A 19344-nucleotide genomic window follows, 5' to 3' on the forward strand; every position below is an offset into this window, starting at 1 on the left:
GTGCCAGGCCCTGAGTTAGCTTCGGGAATTCAATGGTAAAGAAGACAATTTTTGTGCCTTCAAGGAAATTTCAGTTTCCACCCCCTCCCCTCACCATGCAAAGATCTCTCCAAGAGCATTCTTAAAGGATGGTCACTTAGCTCCTGCCGTATGCCATACTGACACAGTGTGTTTAAAGGGTCCAGCACAGTGCCCAGAAATGTCTCAATTCACTCCTCCCTGTAAACTCCCAACAAACCCAAAGAGCTATGCACCATGAATTCTGGACTAGCTGTGAACAGCTACTAGCCATCCAACCTTGAGGAATTCATTTCAGCACTCTGAATCTGAGTCTGCTGTGAGAACTCTCCTCTTAAAGGCCCTTTTCAGTTCACAGGCACTGAGATGACTCGAGTTCTAACACTCGGCAGAACCATGACCTCACAAGGGACCTGCTCTCTCAGGTGATTCAAGTTAGAAAAGTTCTCTTTTGCCTAGAGCTGAAATTGAACCTCTGTGAATTTAATCACAGGTCTATGTCCTACACACTGCAGTAACACAAAACCTGTCTACTACCTATTTTACATGATAATCCCTCAAGTATTAAACAGACATGTCACAATTTCCCAAATCTTTAAAACAGAAAGTGCCAATGTCAGCCAATCCCATGATTCCCAGACCTTTCATAATATTGGTTACCTTCCTCTGTGAGCTCTTTAGCCAACATTTCTATTTCAAATGTAGTACCCAAAATATAATGTAATAATTCTAGGTTTGTAGTATGACTAACAAGTATAAAGTAAGACTCTGGTAATGTAATGGAGGAACACACCCCCAGGAAATAGGGGAGGGGTTTGAGCTGCGCATGTGTGACTGGAGACTTTGCCCTCTTTCTGAACATGGCTCCCAAAAGAGGGGGAAGAGCAAACATGGCTGATACAGGCCCACATTGTTTGGAAGATTGGACACTCCCACTGGCTTTGGATGTGCATGGGATTCTGGGAGAGGACTTTTGAAACTCAGGGTGCTGGAAAGGAAAAAGGCAGTTGGTTCTTTCCCCTCCCCTGGCAAGGGGCATGTCAACGGGTCGCCAGCAGACCTGCCAACAATGGCCAGTGTGGGCCTGTGAGCAGAGGCCTGGGGGCGCTGACTATAAAAGATGCCTGAGGCAGGACAGCGACTAGAGACCAGCTAAGCCACCTATATTTACAACACTTTGGGTAACAGAAGAGTTCCCTGGCACAACCTGGAACTGAGCTGGCAGAGGTTGACGGGGTGATTTTTCTTTGGGTATCTTAGAGGGAACGAACTTTGAGGCAGAAACTTGCCATTATTTCCAATAACCTTGGTGGTAATAGCACTGTGAAGAGATTTTTGTTCTTGTGTTATTTTCAGTTCTTGAACCTATGTAGTAGTTGTAATGAGACTATTTTTGATGTCATACTCTGACTTTTCCTTTCCCCTTATTTTTGTTACCCAGATATTTTAGGCAGAAACTTGCCATTAAGTAGAAAGACTCCTTTTTTTACCACTGCACTCCATCTTTGGAGATTTGCCTAGTAAGCAGTAAGCAGTAGGACTCCCTTTGCTGTTTGGGTTCGGTAACAGTAATGCAACAGGAGATTCCATGACTGATTCGAAGTAGAAAAGACAACTGAACATGTAAAAACCAATTAGAGGAACACTATCTGAACTGCATTCATTTAAAACTCCATAATAAAGAAGGACAGCAGAGTGGTCAACAGTACGCGATGAGGCCAAATGACCCAGATGGGTTCAGATTCTAGCTATTTACATGTATCAGTTGTTAACCTCCCTTTCAGATTCCTAGAAATAAGGAGCAGAATCTTACTTTATAGAATTGATATAGAGAATTAAATGAATGAATAAGCTATAAGAGGCACATAATTACAATAACTTATCAAAGTAGGCACTTTAAGTGATTATTAATTGATTATTGATTTAGGTGATTATCTAATAACCTGTTGGGTGATGTGCCTTCACAAATGACATGAAAAGAGTAATTTTTAGTTACTTCCTTTGTAACAAAATATTGAGATAATAGATAAGTGTAAACTGACACTTTCTTAAATTCAAAGGATCTCTCTTAAAAGAGAAATGGCTGAACTATGTTAATGGAGAGGAAGCTAAGCAAGGGGAAAACAGAAACACAACCTGTTCAGTTGAATTAGCCTATCAATGTATAATTTTCAACATTTTCTGTGCTGTAAGAGTATGTTCTCTTTATTGGTTTTTTTTAAAGATGTTATTTATTTATTTTTAGAGAGAGGGGAAGAGAGGGAGATAGGGAGAGAAATATCAGTGTGCAAGAGAGATATTGATTGGTTGCCTCTTGCACACCCCCAACTGGAGACCTGGCCTGCAACCCAGGCGTGTGCCCTGACTGGGAACCAAACCAGCAACCTTTTGGTTCACAGGCCGGCACTTAATCCACTGAGCCAGACCAACCAGGCCTATTTTCATATATACTTTTTAAAAACTCATCAGAATAATCATAATCTAATGCTAATCAACTTTCAGTCATGTCTGCTGTTCCAAGTGACCCATGAGCTAAAGTGATTCTTTGTTCCAGTGAATTCTAAAAACAAGTGCTACCACATGGTATTTGTGTTCCATACAACTGAGCGAGTTAGTATGGATGTGCTGTAATGACGAGATTTCACACAAACTTGCAGATAGCTGCGCTCACTGGAAATGTTAAGGGTAGTTAAATAAATCAAATAAATTACTTCTTTATTTCTTCCTAGTTAAAAAAATAATCTACTTTCTTCACCAACTTCCATAAGAAATTTTAACCATGTCAGAATAGTAACTTCTTTAGGATGATGACTCATTCGTTTAAGGCTTCACCTAACCTTCATTAAAATTTAAAGGAAAGAGTCATTTGCACAGCACATTTTGAAAGCGTAATGTATACCATGTGATTGTAATAACTTTCAAATCATTACAACCTCTTCTTTAGCAAGTAAGTTTTACCTAAGAAGAAATCATTATAATTCATTCATTACAAAATGGTTGTTTTTCCCAATAACACTTACTAATATGAGTTAAAATGGAAATAAATGTTCACTACACCTCTGAAAGATAGGCAGGATGGAATATTTCTCAAGATAAAGTTCATCCACCTGGTTGTGTAGCTCAGTTGGTTAGAGTGTTGTCCTAATACACCAAGGTTGCAGGTTCAGTCTCAGGTCAGGGCATATTCAAGAATCAACCAAGGAATGCATAAATAAGAATAGCAAATTGATATCTGTCTTTCTGTCTCTCTCAAATCAATAAATTAAAAAAATATTTTAAAAGATAAAATTCATCTACATTCTCCCTGAAAGTTCCCAAACTTTAAGGAGTTTATGACATGCTGGCAATAGAATACTGCCTGATAGGGAAGAGCCCAGGATCACACAACAGGAGGTCTGGGGTCCCTTCCCAGGGGCACTAGTGTGACCAAGGAGAAAGCAATTCTTTTTTGCAATCTAATATAAGAATACATTCACATTCACACACACCACAAAGGTGTGCTAAAGATAAAAATGTTTAGTGGCAATAAAACTCAGAACGCCAAGCAGGTATCAATAAAATAAACAGAATATGAACAATTCAAAAACAAACAAAAAAAAATTAAGACTGTATTATATGTTCCACAATCAAAGAAAATGCCATGGCAGAACTTGGACTACAAATAAATTAATGATGAACATTAACCTAAAAGTTTACAAAGTGCCAATGAGGCTGGCAGGGTTTGTCCTTTTCCATTCCCCTTTACATCACTACCACCTAATATCACAGAAAGTGTTTTCAGTGTCAGCAGGTTTGCTTGTCATGGTTGTTGCCTATTGCAGAAGACTCTTGCAAAACCATAAACTCAAACTTTGGTCAAAATTAGCCCAATTTAAGGGAGAGGGAGAGGGAGAGGGGGAGGGGGAGGGGGAGAAAATTTATCATATCCATTTATTTCAACATTGTGAGACCTGGAAGAGAGGAACCCAGCTATGCTGTGTGACCAACAGGAACTGTAAGATAATAAACAGGCAGTGCTTTAAGCCATGAAGCGTGCAGTAATTTGTTACAAAGCAACAGAAAACTAATACAATACCTGAGGTGATTTAGACAACCAAAACAAAAAACAAAAAACAAGACAGTTATAATGCCCAGGGATGAGAGCATATGACTGCTCAAGAAAGGAAAAATAATCATCATGTAGACAGGTTTTCACCATCTCAGCAAATCCTTTGACATGACGCTCATGGTATGCAATGTCCCCTCCCCTGGAAGCTCAGCCAGCCTTGGTGACTCCCTCATAACCTACAGAATGCAGTAGAAACAATGCTGAGTAACTTCCCAGGTTAAGTCAGTTTCTCCTCAGCTCCCTGCAACATTCACTCTAGAACCCATTTTACTGGTACTGGGTTTTCAGGGGAAGTACAGCTTTCCCACTTTCCATTTACTAATTACAGATTTTGTAATTACTACTGGCCCTTGTTAATATGTCATCCTTAGGGACAGGAGACAGAGCTTAGGCATTAAGGTGAGGGAATCTTCCATCACTCACCGCCTGCTGTGTGGCCTGGTCCCTAACAAGCCACAGACCAGTACCAGTCCACAGCCTGAGGGTTGAGGACCCCTGCTATAAATCATCAACCATGGATCATTTTAGTTGTTCTCTAGTTTCATCTTGAAAAAATGCTGTAGGCCTAAGAATTAAGAACATTATAAAACTTGATCTCCAATCTTTCTTTGGTGGACACTATGGCATTATTTACTACCTAGTAAATCTTCCACGTGTCTCAATTCAGTTTCAATTCTTATTTTCTATAGAAGCTACTCCAAACTCTCCTAAACTCCTCCTCATAGCAGATGACCTTGTCTTCAATTTCACTGAGAAAATGGTAGTATTTCCTGCCAACACCTACTGTTACCACTGGATGGTGGGTTGGAGCCCAGGGAGTCTCCGCCATTGGCCAGGATGGTGACAGGGAGAGGTTCTTACACTGAGCGTGGGAAAAGCCTTTCTCCCTAGGCCCCATGGTACCAGACTAGAGTTGGGACCAGGGTAAGGCAGGCACATGCACTATGGAAGTCAAAATGGTGCAGGAGGTACACTGGACCAGAGAGGCCTGTCAGTCTAGTCTGGGGAAAGAAGGGATTGGATGAGAGGTGGACCCACTGAAGCACATGAAAGTTTGGAAAGTTCATTGGTCATTTTGAGAAAGGACCTGGTCCGTCCCACACCCAAGCCAACATAGTCCCAGGTGAACAAAGAAATGCTCTCTCTTGCTCAATGCTGTAGCTCAGAACCTGCATTCATATGGTGTTTTGCCTGCTCTTTCCATGGGCTATGTGGCCTTAGCAGCCACGTGGCCTATGGTCTCCATGAGGGTGCATCTCTCACTTTCTCGCCCACCTGTAGATGCACGGCCCAGTGTGTCTGCACACTCTGTCTCCCAGGAGCATGTGACCTTGTGGTCCTAGCAGCTTCATGGCCCATGAGCTGCAGGAGGGAGCCTGAAATGGACAGCGGCTGGGAACATGTTAGGCTACCTGGAGAACCATTTAGCTGCCATCTGTGGGGTCCAAAGGACTGTTCTTTGGAATGGGGCAGGAACTCTGGACACTGGCTTTTCCGTGGTTTTGCTGAGGTCATGAGCTTTGAGACTAGAGTCCGCCATTCTCCCAGACTGTACTGCACCTGAATAAAACTTCTTTCTTGTTTCATGAGCAACAGCCTCACAAGTTTGGATTTTGTGGTGGCAGGCAGAAGAAATCCCTTTTTTGTCTGGTAACATTATTTCCATAAACTTTCTGTCTCCTGTTCAATGCTAATCTCCTACCCTGTGCTCTGGTTCCTTTGCTCTTTGGCTTATGCAGCAATCATACTCCATCAATCATTCCCTCTCTCTCCAGAGGCTTCAACTTTCCATTCCAACAATTCTTTACTCTCTTCATACATACACAATCAAAACCCATTTTAAAAACAAAGCAATAAAACAGCAAAACCAAAACTCCCTCTTCAAGCCTGACCATTCTTCTAGCTATACTTGTTCTCCTTCAAAGAGCCAAGATTCTAGGAAATTCAACCTACACTCGCTCCCTCTGCTGTTCCACTTGCATTCTCAGTGCAGCCTAATACATGCCACGCCTTCATGGAAACGATTCAAATCACTGCGACCAAGTGACCTCTGAGCTAAAAAATTCAACAAACCATTTTTATTTCTTCAACTTGACCTCACCACAGTATTTGACATTGAACAACTTCTGTCTCGAAACTCTCTTCCACTGGCTTTATATAACAGCATTGCCTCCTGATGCTCCTTCTATACTTCAGAATGCCTTCAGTTTTATTGGTCAAACCTTAAATTGTAGTATTTTCCCAGGATTCTATTCTTGGCTTTCCTCTTCTCAAACTAAACTCTCCCTAGGGAGGGGCTGGGGAATGGGAATGAATATTAACACCATGAGTTATCCCCCATATCCGTAAATCAATAAGACTAAATCTGAACTCATTTGCTTCCTCCCCCAGGCCCGCCCCACCAGTGCTTGCCTCTATTATGGCACTGCTCTGTATGTGTTGATCTGTCTGTATTCCATACCCTGGCATGTCTAGGGGATGCACACAATACACTGCTGTCAGCATCAGTGGCCCCCCAGAGCAGGGACTGGGAGAGTGGGTGGTGGCATCTTACAGGACTTAAGGAGTATGTAGTTATAAAAAGTACCCCATGTTGACTTCACTGAATTATGCTATGAATATCTTTAAGGGAAGTGGTATTTATTTACTTATCCATCCATCCATCTCTGAATCTCTGCACAGCACAGGAGCCTCACATATAGTACCCAATTCATAAGGTACTCAATTCACGTTATTTTGAATCAGAGAAGTAGAAGAGGAATGGGATATCTGAGGTAAGCTTTGAAGAACTGGTAGAATTTCAACATGTATAGGTGGAGGAGGAATCATTTAAGTCAAAGGGAATAGGCAAAGCACAGGCACAGACAAAAGTGCTGAGCTGGTAGGGTGAGTAAGTCAAATAATTATCAGTAACACAAGAATACTGAGGCACAATTTTATAAGACTTTAGGACAGAGTTGGAGATGCAGCTAGACAGGCAATGGCAAACCAGTAAAGTGTCTTAAGCAACGGGATTTGTGATTGGAAAGGAAAAGAAATAAATGGACAGAGGATGCCTCTTAAATAGCTACCAAGTGAATTACTTAAGTGAGAAGAACTGAAGTCCTGAACTATAGCAACTACCTAAACCTAAACCTAAACCACACAGAGCAACTAAAATAAAAGTGGAGGGGGAAAAAATACTGTTTTGAGATTGAAGGTAAGAACCAAACTTTTTGAATATTCAAGAACAATGAAATTAGTTGAAGTATTAAATATAAAGGAGGTAAAAAACTTAAACCACTAACATTACAATCATGAATGGTGTTGGGTACTGAAGTATGCAATACACTTATCAAGTTTATTGTGTTGGTCAGAGCTCTAACAAGGACAGGCTGACACATAGTTGGTCAACTGAAGGGCATTCTTTGTATGTTAGGAAAGGTCATTCTATAACTTCTGAGTATGGAGTTTGCAAAATATAACCATACCGTGAAGCTGTTGTTAGCATTTTTCGTGCTTGCTTCAGCCACGCTGGCATCTGAGAGGTCAACTTCATCGAATATCAGAGACTGTTAATGAAAAAGAACATAGATATATTAAATGAAAACCTAACTCAATGCTCCTCAATATATTTTTTAATTATCAGGTCATGACTATGAGATTATGTCAGGAATTAGGAATAGAAAAATGAAGAAAACTTGAGTGATACTTTGTGATAAAACCACGAAGCACAACTAACACACAAATCAGCAACGTCTCTAAACCTTGTACCTTCTAACAACTTTGCCAGGAAGACAGAGGCAGCAGCAGCAGCAGCAGCATTCCTGCACTGGCTAAGTGAGAAACAAAAAAGAACTAGTTCCGGCTGAGATCATGTCGAGTTACTAAACTTTCTGAACCTCATTTTTCTCATCTACCTAAATGTTCAAATGAGCTGATGAATGTGATCTGCAAATATAAGATGATGCATCCTTTATACTATTAAAAGTGGTTTTAATCAAAAAAGTTTCAGTGGTTAAAAACTCCACAGAAATTAAATCTTTAAAAATGTACAATTTAGAAATTGAGAAATTCTAGTAAATAAGTGTATCTTTCCCACTTTTAGTCATTTGGTCATCGTTCACACTCATTCAATGATATTTCAGCAAGGCTGTATAACAACAATGCTTCTCCAGAAGTGGAGAAAAGTGAGCCCCATTCTCTGAGAGCTTCCACCACCCCTCAAGATCTCTGGGGGTTATGCTTCAATCCAACCAATCTGATTATATGACTTGTTCTCTGACTCAAAAGAATTTATAATCTAGCATGGGTGATAAAACAGACAGAACTAATTTTAATGTGAGATGGACTATTAAAAGCAGAACAGAAGAGAAACTGCAAAATCCTATGGAAGGTCACAGATAATTTCTCCAGTAAAGAACACGTACACATTTCACTTGTAAATAATGGAATAAAGGGCACTTGAGCCAGATCTCAAAGAAAACAGGGAGTTTCACCATGTGGAAACAGAGGGAAAGTCACCAGACACTGAGAATCAGGGGCAAGGCTGACAACTGTCAGGTGGTCGGTGCTGCCTAGAGACAAAGTGAAGTCCAGGTGGAGCCAGATAAGGGACAACCCTGGACATAGCAACTCTTAAAATAAGATTTTTGGTTACTACTTCTACGGCTGCATAAACCAAGATTTAGGTTTTGTTTGTTGATTTGCTTTTACTTCCTGGTGTATAATTCTACTGATTACATCAGGAACATTCATTCTTTTATATGGAAATTATCAATTACTCAACTGACAGAGTAACAAAAAAAATCTTCAGGTTTATTTTTGAAAAACATACTAAAATATCAAGTTTAAATGGAAACTAATCGTTACAATATTTTTCTTCCAAAACTACATCATTTGTATTTTATGCAACTGTTATATAAAGATTATTTAAAGCCTTAATTTTATTTCACTATGATTTTCTTAACCACTAGCATAACTGAGTGATTATTGTGTGTCAGGTGCTAGGTAAGCACGTCAAGTCTATCATCTCATTTAAGCCTCCTCCCAAGATCACATGCTGTCCACATCCATTCCAAAGGAACATGCTGGAATTAGATAGGAACACTTGTCTGGAACCAGAGCATTAGTTCTTTTTCTTTAAATTTAATTTAATTTTATTTTAGAGAACTAATTTTAACGGAAAGGAGGGAGAAGGAGGGGGACAGAAACAATGATGTGAGAGAGTCACATCAATGGGTTGCAACTCAGGCATGTGTCCTGACTGGAAATCGAATCAGCGGCCTTCTGGTTTGGGGGGTGATGCCCAACGAGTTGAGCCACACAGGCCGGCCAGGGCAGAGCACTGATTCTTAACAACTACAGCAATTCTCTCACTCATGGTCAGGAAAAGATTTATAATGTAAAAAAATAGCAAGAAAGGGGAGAAAACCGAAGTTTTGAGTATATCATATCTAATAAGGTTATGTTTAACATTTCATTTTAATTCGAAGGAAAGAAGAACAAAAGAAATAATGAAAAAGGAAGGAAGGAAAGAAGGGGAGAGAGGGATGGAGGGAGGGAAAGAGAGAGGGGGACAGAGGGCGAGGAGAGAGAGAGAGAGAAAGCCAGCTACATTAGAACCTTCCTATTCCATTGTCCTTAGGGGACATGCCATGAAACTGACTCAAACAGGCTCCTTTGGGGTTTAGTCTAAGATGGATCACATTTATACTGAATTCATATAACAGCAGAAAGACTATAGTGATCCTCGAGATAAAAACAGTTTAGAAAACCAAAATTTAAAATCCATTCACAATCTCAAGTGCTTGCAACTAGTATTCTCTTGAATTACCTTTGAGTCCTTTGCATAATAAAGTGTGCGGCCTCGAAGCTTAAAGTATCGCTTTTTCCACCTTTGGAAAGAACTGGTTTGCTTCAACAGTTGTCCCTCTTTAATACTGGTCTGGAGAGAAGGAGAGACACAATGGCATGATTAAAATGAAGTTCAAAGCCAAATAAAATTCTGAACTAAAGACACACTATCATTAATATTTTGAATATTGTATCCCGTGTCCTATAAATTACATGAGAGAATATTTTCTTCTCCTTTTTTCATTCAACCAAGGGAGCATTATGTGCAAAGACCCAAACAGTAAAGGTAAATTTGACAAGGTTCCCTCACCTCCAAGTAGTCACAAATAGTATGAAAGGCCCATGAACACAAACTAGTACTCATAATACAGTGTGACGCATGCAGTGGTTTGTATATAGTAAGTATTTAATAAATGATGAAAACAGGTTAAGAGGTGTAGTATATGTAATAATTAAAAAAGGCCCAGGTTTTATATCCCCATCACTTTTTATAACTGGAAATCTGTACTTCTTTCATCTTTCTTCCTCATCCCCTGACTATTTCTCCCATCTGACAACCATCATGAATACAGTCAATAATGTGCTAATAACTATGTACAGTGTCAGATAGATACTGGATTTATCAGGGTGATTAACTCATAAGGTATATAAATGTCTAATTATGATGTTGTACACCTGGAACTAATATAATATTGTATGTCAGCTGTAATTTAATAAACTTAAAATAATTTTTTTAAAAAAGAAAAGTATGGGCTCTAGAGCCAAAAATCTTGTGTTTAACTCCTTGTGCCACCACTTAGTAGCTGGATGGTCTTAAACAAATAGCTAAACTTCTTTATACTATTATTTGTTCATCCATAACACGGGATAGCAACTTATAGGGTTGTTGTGAGAAATAAGTTTTAAAAATCTTGGCAAGGACTTATGTACAGCACATAGTAGCACATAGCTTACGATATATGCTCCTGAAGCAAACACATACTCGGTGCACTGCGCATGGCTGTCTATAGAAGGAAGCATCAGCTCTGCTTCAGAATGAGTCAAAGAAGTCCTCCCAGAGGAGGCCCAGGTGGGTCTTGAAGAAGTTTATCAGAATGATAAGGGATGAAGAAGGGTATTTTAGGTGTGTACAAACGTAGAAAGGTTTAAAACAGCATGGATATTTGGGGAATTTTCAAAATGCTTCAGTTTCAAATGCAGGATAGGGTTTACAAGGTGAAGCAGCAGGAGATGAGGCTGGAAGAGGCAAGCAGGGCCTGTGTGACCCTGGGCCAGACCCTGTGCCAAGTGCTTAGGTATCCAACTTCATTTCAACATCACCAACAAAACACTTGGAACTCCTCCAGCTTCCTCTAGTATCTCTCTCCCTCTCCCTCCCTTGGTCTCCTCCGCCCACAATGTTTGCTTTTCGTGGGCATGCATTCTCCTCCCTTAGGTCTGGATACCACCTAGTCCCTCCTCCTGGACTGTTCTCCCCTCAGATACCCACCTGCCCAACTTGTTCACCTCCTTCAAGTCTCTGACTGTTCAGTGAGATCCACCTCACTGCCCTGCTATCTAACACAGCTACGTGTTCTCCGTATCTCCCCCATGTTGGTCTTACTTACTCCCCCACACAGAGTACTTTCCATCTCCTAATGTCTAATATAATTTATGTTAACTGTGCTGCCCTTATTAGACTAGAAGGTCCCTGAGTTTATTACATATAACGAAATTAAGCTTAAGATTTCACATTATTTGGAAGTAAAAAAGAACAGAAGAAAGAGGGAAACTACACTTAAGGCAAAATAAACTTACAGCCTCGCTGTGAGTTTGTCTTTATGGGACAAGTCACAGGACTGACTCAAATAGGCCCCCTTGGGATGGGGTTCAAGATGGATCACACTTACACTGAAGTCATAGAAAAGCAGTAAGGATATACTGAGCCTCCAAGACAAAAACAGCTTATAGAAGCAAAATCTAAATCTTCCCCACTAGACTGCACACTGATATTATCTCAAGTGCCAAGAGCACTATCTAGCACATACAATATTGAGACCTATATGAATTTATAGCAGGTACTAAGATTAAGCCCATATCTATTTGAGTGCAGAGTTTATTCCCAACTTTTATACTACACTGTCTTTTATTATCAACAAGACATATAATATTGAGAAAAGTTTGTTGTCACCAATAAGGTAGTTGAATCATAGTAATGTTTACTTTCAATTTCAATAAAAGATTTTTACTATAACTTGCTCTAAGATCGTCCCCCAGGAATTGCTGAGAGAACACTAAAATTTAATGATAATAAAATACTTTTGAAACTTAAATACCAAAGAGCTTGATTTGGATGCAGACAGGCAAACTTTAAGACGTGCTCTGCCACACACTAACAATAGAACCTGAGCAGGTTACTCCAGCTCTCTGTACCCCAGCATCCTCTCTTAAAATATGGGAGTAGTAATACCAACTTCACAAGTTTGTTGTATCTAATTTAATTACAAGTTACCGCCTGGAGAGCACCTGCACTGTGTGTGTTACAGAAAACATTCAATAAATGGCAGAAAGTGTTGTTATTATGTTATCATTATGCTATTAACTTCAGGGAGTATGTGCCAGGCACCAAACTATTTGAGCTTCTTGGAAGAAGAGAATAAATGTTCAACAGCCACTGTGAGGGCAAATAACAGCTGGAGCAGGTGGAGAGTATGAAGAGATGAAGCTAAAGGAGACAAGAGCTAGGAGCTGCTGGCTTTTTTATTTTAAGTGCAAAAAGCTAGTGAAATGTTTGGAGCAGGAGAGTGGGAATGGCGAAAGGGGTGAGAAAGGAAGTGGGGGACCAGTTAGGAGGCTGCTGCAGTCGTTCAAGGGAGAGATGCTAGGAGCGTGAACTAAGTTCTAGTGCCACTGACAATGGACAAAAGTAGAGCAATTTGTGATGTTATTTTGGAGGCAGAATCTACTGAGCTTTCTCATATGCACGAAGGGCAAGAGACAGAAAAGCACCAAGGAAACACTCAGCATTTGGCTTGGGCAACTAGATGCAAAAGACTGAGAGAGGACAGGATGTTGGAAGAGTTCCATGCGAGCTTCACTGTGGCGCTGCTGCAGCATTTCCTGTTATCTTGGGTAGGGACTATAATTCTTAAATCCAAACACAAAGTATTGAAATGCTGTAAAAATGTAACTTATCCAGAGAACAACTCAGTTGGAGATCTGAATTACAGAAGTGAATGTATTGTGATTTTGGTAAAATTCTGTTGAAGGCAATGAGGAAGAAAATAGAATGTCTGGTCTATTTGTGTTCTGTGAGTACTGTTCTAAGGAAGCATGAACGACCTACTTCATTCTCCACAGGTTATTAAAGTAATTTTCTAAAATAAAAACCTGATTATATTAGACCACAGCTTAAAGCCCTCCATTAGCTCCCTGCTGCCTACAGCATAAAGTCCAAATTTCTCTAGGTACCACAGAAGACCCTGCTTGATGCTCTCCAGACTCATTGTGGCGCCTTCCCATGCTGCTCCCTCTGCCCTAAGTGTTCTCTCCTCCATCTGCCTACCTTAAAAACTCTCATTCATTTCGGCTTGGACCCAGTGCCACAGCCTCTGTGAAGGCTTCTCTGACCCTTGAGGAAGAAGTGACCACTCCCTCCTTCGTCTCCCTGAGCCGCCCTTCTCCTATCTATGTAACAGCACCGCTGACACTGAACGGCATTGATTTACGTATTTGAGGTCCCACCGTGCTGTGGCATTCTTCAGAGCAAAGACTGCAACCTATCTATTTTCATAACATCCACCTAACACATTAGCTGACACCTTAGGATGTTTGCGATGTTTAAAATGAACGACTTGCAGTTAAAGTATAGAATGGTATGTAAGGTATTTTTAAAGAATAAAGGAATTAGAAAACAGGAAATAGTGGCTGGGATTTATTTTATGGTTTCCAGCACTCAGCAGGTCTCAGCCTGCTTCTTCTCCTGTGTGGAAAAACAGCAGACACAATGCACAAGGATCTATGTTCCCCTAGGAACACGCCGTGGGTGAGGGGTAGGAAGAGAGAGGCAGAGGCACAGGAAAATATCTATCCTGATTTTAAGAATATCGCTAATTTAGAGGTGATCCTTGCATAGTCAAACATCAATCATGAAATTGTATTTGATATAATAATGGATCAGAGTTTCTAACTGCTATATATTATTATTTTAATTCTTAGACTATCATCTCATTTACCTGTGAAAACTGGAAAACAATAATTCCACTCGGAGGCCACTGGCACCTCAAAGTTCAGTTAGCCCAAAACTGACGGGTCCATTTCCCCAACGAGCCTGAGCGCCCCAGGGGAACAGGGCCACGCCCCCCTCACTCGTCACTGCAGCCCCACCCTCATCCCAGCTCCCAGCACACAGAAGAGCTCTTGACAACCACCTCTTCACCGCGCAAGCAATAAAGGAAGTGAAGGCTGACATTCAAATAAATCAGTTAAAATGTCTTTGGGGGGAATCTTGAACTCTATATAATCTTAAGAGTCTGGGCAGAAAACTGGACAGTGTTCTGAGAGCTGGACTCAGAGGAGCTTATTTTGTGGCCCTCTCTTCTAATTTACAAAAGTCCCTGCAGGAAACAGAAGCATTTGGTTGTCTGTATTCTGCTTTATTTTTCTCCACTACCATGTCATCATTATTAAGAGAGGCCATCTATCTCGTCAGAATTAATGTTGTATTTGAGTGGTGTACCAAGCAGATATACCTATAAAATGTGTAAATCAACTATTACGTATAATGGATTTCCTGTCTTTTCATACTTTATCCAACAGGTGAACTTACATAATTTGGCTTGAAAGCTGGTCAAACACAAACCACACAGATCCGCATTTGACCCTATCTTCAACACAAGTTTGCACTTTAATATATTGTGTCTCTCTATTATAACGTTGCTTTTTAAAATTAGCTTTTCTGTATATATCTTGTGTGTAATTATAAAATAAAAATTATTTCTCCCTACAAACATGCCAGAACTTTCAGGAATGATTATTGCCCCTCATCTTATGACTTTGAAAGGTAGGCCATTTGATCTCAGTCTGACTCCGTCTCTCAGCCTCTTTCATCAGCTACCTATTACATTGCTTCAAAGCTGGCTTTTCTATCAGCCTCTAAAATTTCCCACCAGTTCCTCTTGTGTCCAGGCCTTTTTGGCTTTGTACCTCATATCCTTTCCCCTTCTGTGGTCCCACCATGAAGTTCTTACTTTCTTAAAATCAAATTTGAGCTCTTCATTGAAGCAAATGGCATATATTACATTAAGCTTTATTAAATATAACAGTTGTTCTAAAATCTGGATCATCCTCTAAATCAGGTAGAAAACTTTATAGACATTAACAGCCTCAGTTCATCTGGGAGGTTTTGATTCAACATGCCTAGTGTAGGGCATAGGCACCTGCAAATATTAACATCTCTTTCAGTGATTATAATTCTCATGCAGGCTTAACAAGCAGTCTCATGAACAACATTAAGTATAATAATTTGTGTAAGTCCTTCAAAAATATAATTCAGCATTTCGGGGTGTTTTGTTTTTTTTTCATTCACTTTTAATTGGTACTAATCAATCTAACTATTTGCTCTTATCTGTCTAAGTATTTTAAAAATTTGGTAAGAATCTTCCTAAAACACATCCTTCAGGAGGTACTATATCACTACAAACTGAAAATGTTTTTCTCGTGTGTGCAGCCCAATTAACATGCCAGCCCTACCCTCTTTCCACGCCCACTGGCTCTTCTCCAGGGAAGGTGGAGGTAGTAATTTGGGTCTAATAACTGTGCATGCTCACTCATGCTCTTCTCATTTTCTTCTTGAGAGCTAGCTGCCCGCAAGGAACCAAGCTATTCTCAACTATCACTCATGGAAAAAACAGGCCTGATTTTCAGAAGAATACTAGAATAAGACTTCTGCATGAGGGGATGAAAACCTGGGACTTGTACTGAACACCATCATGTACTAGGAAATGCAGGGAGGGGGCTAAAGAACAGGAACCCTAGCTGCTGCTTTTTCCTCTTCCTTAATATGTCTCCAGCCTGAACCACCACCCAAAGCCAGTGCTGGCACTGGCCTGAGCCAGCCAAGAAAGCAAATGTTGGCAGAGGAATAACAGTGGGAACAATGAAAGGATGTTTCACACCGGAGCCAGAAGGTAATGCAGTAAAATAGGGATATCCCAGCTTATAAAAGAATGGGGACAGGGAATGTTTCTGAAATCAGTTTTGATAATGATGTAATAAAGTGATGCAGGTGCTCTGTCATTTACAACATCACCAAACACTTCCTCTTTTATTGCCATTTGAATAGGTTTTTTCGTAAAGATTTTATTTATTTTAATTTTAGACAGAGGGAAAGGGAGGGAAAAGGAGAGGGAGAGAAATATCAATGTGTGGTTGCCTCTCGTGCACCCACTACTGGGGACCTGGCCCACAAGCCAGGCATGTGCCCTGACTCAGAATCCAACTGGCAGCCCTTTAGTTCACAGGCCAGCGCTCAATCCACTGAGCCACACCAGCCAGGGCTCCATTTGAATAAGTTTTGTGGATCAGAATAATCAGAGGATAAATGACAAGGCATTTTTAAAAGGTAAACCAGGATCTCACCAGCTTAGCCTTCTCACTCTGGAGTACCTCTGAGGAATTCTACAGTTCCATGAAATACAGTCCAAAACTATACAGCAAGATGATAACATGCACTTAATATATTGATATTTAATATTTAATAGTCATACAACAATCCTGCATTTAATATTTGAGAAGTTTGTGAAACAGTTTTATTTGTTTTATTAATACACAACCACTACTATTTGGGTTTAAAAAAAATTCAGAAGTAACTGTTTACTTTTATATGTAATACACACACACACACACACACCGCATTCAGGTTGTCTGGGAAGTGACTGTTGAGAGAAAAATGTAGTCTGGTCACCCGTCCTGCCCTGGCAGCAGATACACCCAACACTGTGCATACAAGTGCTTGCAAGTCAGGGGAAGCATAACATTCTGAAAATGGGTCTGTGGTTTTACAGTTTCTCATCCTGCCACGTGCCAAGGAAGGGGCTTCCCACCACAATTCCCAAGTCCAACCCCTGTCCAAAAAGGAGAAAATTCGATCTGTCAAACAATACCCAACCCTGCGGCAGCAGCACACACAAACCCTGAGAAGGGCTTAGGTCCGCTCCTCAAGAATCCAGGGAACGTGCCTACGGAGGCAGTGAAAGAACTACAGTTTCCCCAGGTCTCATGAAGTATTCGGAAACCTCGAAATACATTCAAAACACCTTCATCATTTTGTTTGAAATACTACAAACTCTAATATTTAGAACAAATTTAATTATAAATTAATGCATTTCAAAGCAAAATAATGGAGATTATCCAACGTATTATAACTGCCCTCCATATCAATAAGCCATCTAATGATTGTTAAAGTACTTTGTCTCTTACATTGGTTTGTAATTCTCTTAAGAAAAGCTTTTTAATTACCTTCCTGAAACTGTAGCTGTTTTGTGAATTTTTAATTTGTTAATTCCTAAAATTAAGCTTTCTCTCCATTTTTAATATGTTCTTTCTTTAGGAGTTTCTAAATGTATTTTTCTAATAGGTAATATCAAAGGGATAAAAATATATAATTTTATAACATGCTATTATATTCTTATTTAAAGGAGAAGATAAAAAAATGGACACGTCAGATATGCTTTTCTCCCCATGAAATACAATGAACTACAACATGTTACCACAGGGTGGTAGTGGTGTTATGCCTAATGCTCAGGTTTTTCTTTCAGGGCCAGGAACACAGATGGGCCTTTTGTCGGAGTTCGATGAATCCTGGCCGATCTCATGAGTGGCACATAGCACTCCATTGGAAAGGGGTAAAAAAAATCTGTTCTTCCAACCGTAAATTTACTTCTTCCTTTATTAAACACCCTCACTCACTTCCAAAAATAATCCCTTTGCCCACGCAGCCAAAATGACAGTTATTTGGATGTAGGAGCCTAAAATAAACCACTAAACATTATATTTTTTAACTATAAACTAATGTGCAAAGCAGACCACCTCATGCCATGCCTGAGTCTCACCCGGCCCCAATGCTCCAGCCCCAGCGGTTCTTGGCTGAGGCAGAGCCAGGCATCAGAGGTGTGGCCACGGACGGGATGGAACGGGGTGAAGCTCAGGACCAACAGACTAACCACAGATACACAGGGGTCACATATTTACCACATATATTTGTCTCAGAAGGGCTGTTAACCACTCTATGCAAATTACCTGCTTATTTTCTGGAATTTAAATTTTATACTCAATAATCCGTTACTCAAATTCTCTGGTCTTCCCCAGAGTTTGAGTACCTGGGTTCCAAATGCAAAAGAAATTCTTAGATTTCTGCCAATTCACAGGTATGTCGGTAAACACTGATATGTTACATTTAGTACCACAAACTGCACTCTAATGATGGTTTCAAAGGGTTCCAACTCATAGCCCTAAAACAGTAACTTACTTCTGGTAGATTTTTAAAAGACATCTTAGTTGTTCACAGAAATGAGTGAAGTCAAATGTGACTATCCTCTGTGATTAGGATGGGGCAGAGAAAAAGTAAGAGAGGAAAGCTGTGCGAATTACTAAGAAAAAGAGTAATGCATACGCAGATACCTTATACCAGCATGGGTTGTGCACTTTATCTGGATTTACCTCCTGTCGTCCCCCCCACCCCAACCTACTTATGCCTCCTGAGGTCTCCCCTACCCGAAAAACTGAACTCTTCCTTCCTTTATGCTACTTCTGTGCATTCTTTGTATTTCTCTCTCGGAACCGTAGTACTGTAATCTGTTTACACGAAGCACAGAGGTGCAGAGCTGTGGCCTGGGTGCAAACTCTGGCTCCACAGCTGACTAGGTGTTAAAAGCCTTGGGCAAATTACTCAACCTTTCTGTGGCCAATATACCTCTCCTTTAAAATGCAGACAATAATGACGATAACTAATTCGTAGGGGTGTTGTTTGGACTCAGTGAGTTAATGAATATAAAGTACTGACAGACAACAGTTCCTGACACATAACACTTGGTAGATATTAGCTGTTCTTACCATACTCTTGTTCCTGCCCTTTACTAGGCAGTAAATTTCCCACAGGCAAGACCATGTTGACTTGATCTTTGTATCTAGTATAAAGCACCATGTCCATCACCTCAGTGGTATTTATATCATTTGTTTGTTAAACCAAATTGAACATTTCCCTCTGTCTTCCATCTCTAATTGTTCCCTCTCCACTCATTCTTTCCCCTTGGCATGTCTAGCCTTAAAAACAAAGCCTTTTTTTCACCTCTTGATTACATCCCAAGTCACAATCTATGCCTTCTCCATGATTATAAAACTCCTTA

The 19344-nt window shown here is 40.2% G+C and overlaps 1 protein-coding gene across 1 annotated transcript in view; it reads right to left on the reverse strand.

Annotated features, from left to right (window-relative positions):
* DGKH (diacylglycerol kinase eta) overlaps window positions 1-19344 on the reverse strand; it is a 204703-nt gene that overhangs the window by 103878 nt on the left and 81481 nt on the right. Inside the window, exons 3-4 of the mRNA XM_054586384.1 lie at window positions 9942-10052; window positions 7597-7677 (exon numbers count right to left, since the gene is read on the reverse strand). Of these exons, the coding sequence (XP_054442359.1) occupies window positions 7597-7677; window positions 9942-10052 (192 nt within the window). The remainder of the gene's footprint in view (window positions 1-7596; window positions 7678-9941; window positions 10053-19344) is intronic.

This window comes from Pteronotus mesoamericanus, unplaced genomic scaffold (assembly GCF_021234165.1).
Source record: "Pteronotus mesoamericanus isolate MK-2021 breed Mesoamerican mustached bat unplaced genomic scaffold, CSHL_Meso_final contig_94, whole genome shotgun sequence".
In the NCBI taxonomy this organism is placed as follows: Eukaryota; Metazoa; Chordata; class Mammalia; order Chiroptera; family Mormoopidae; genus Pteronotus; species Pteronotus mesoamericanus.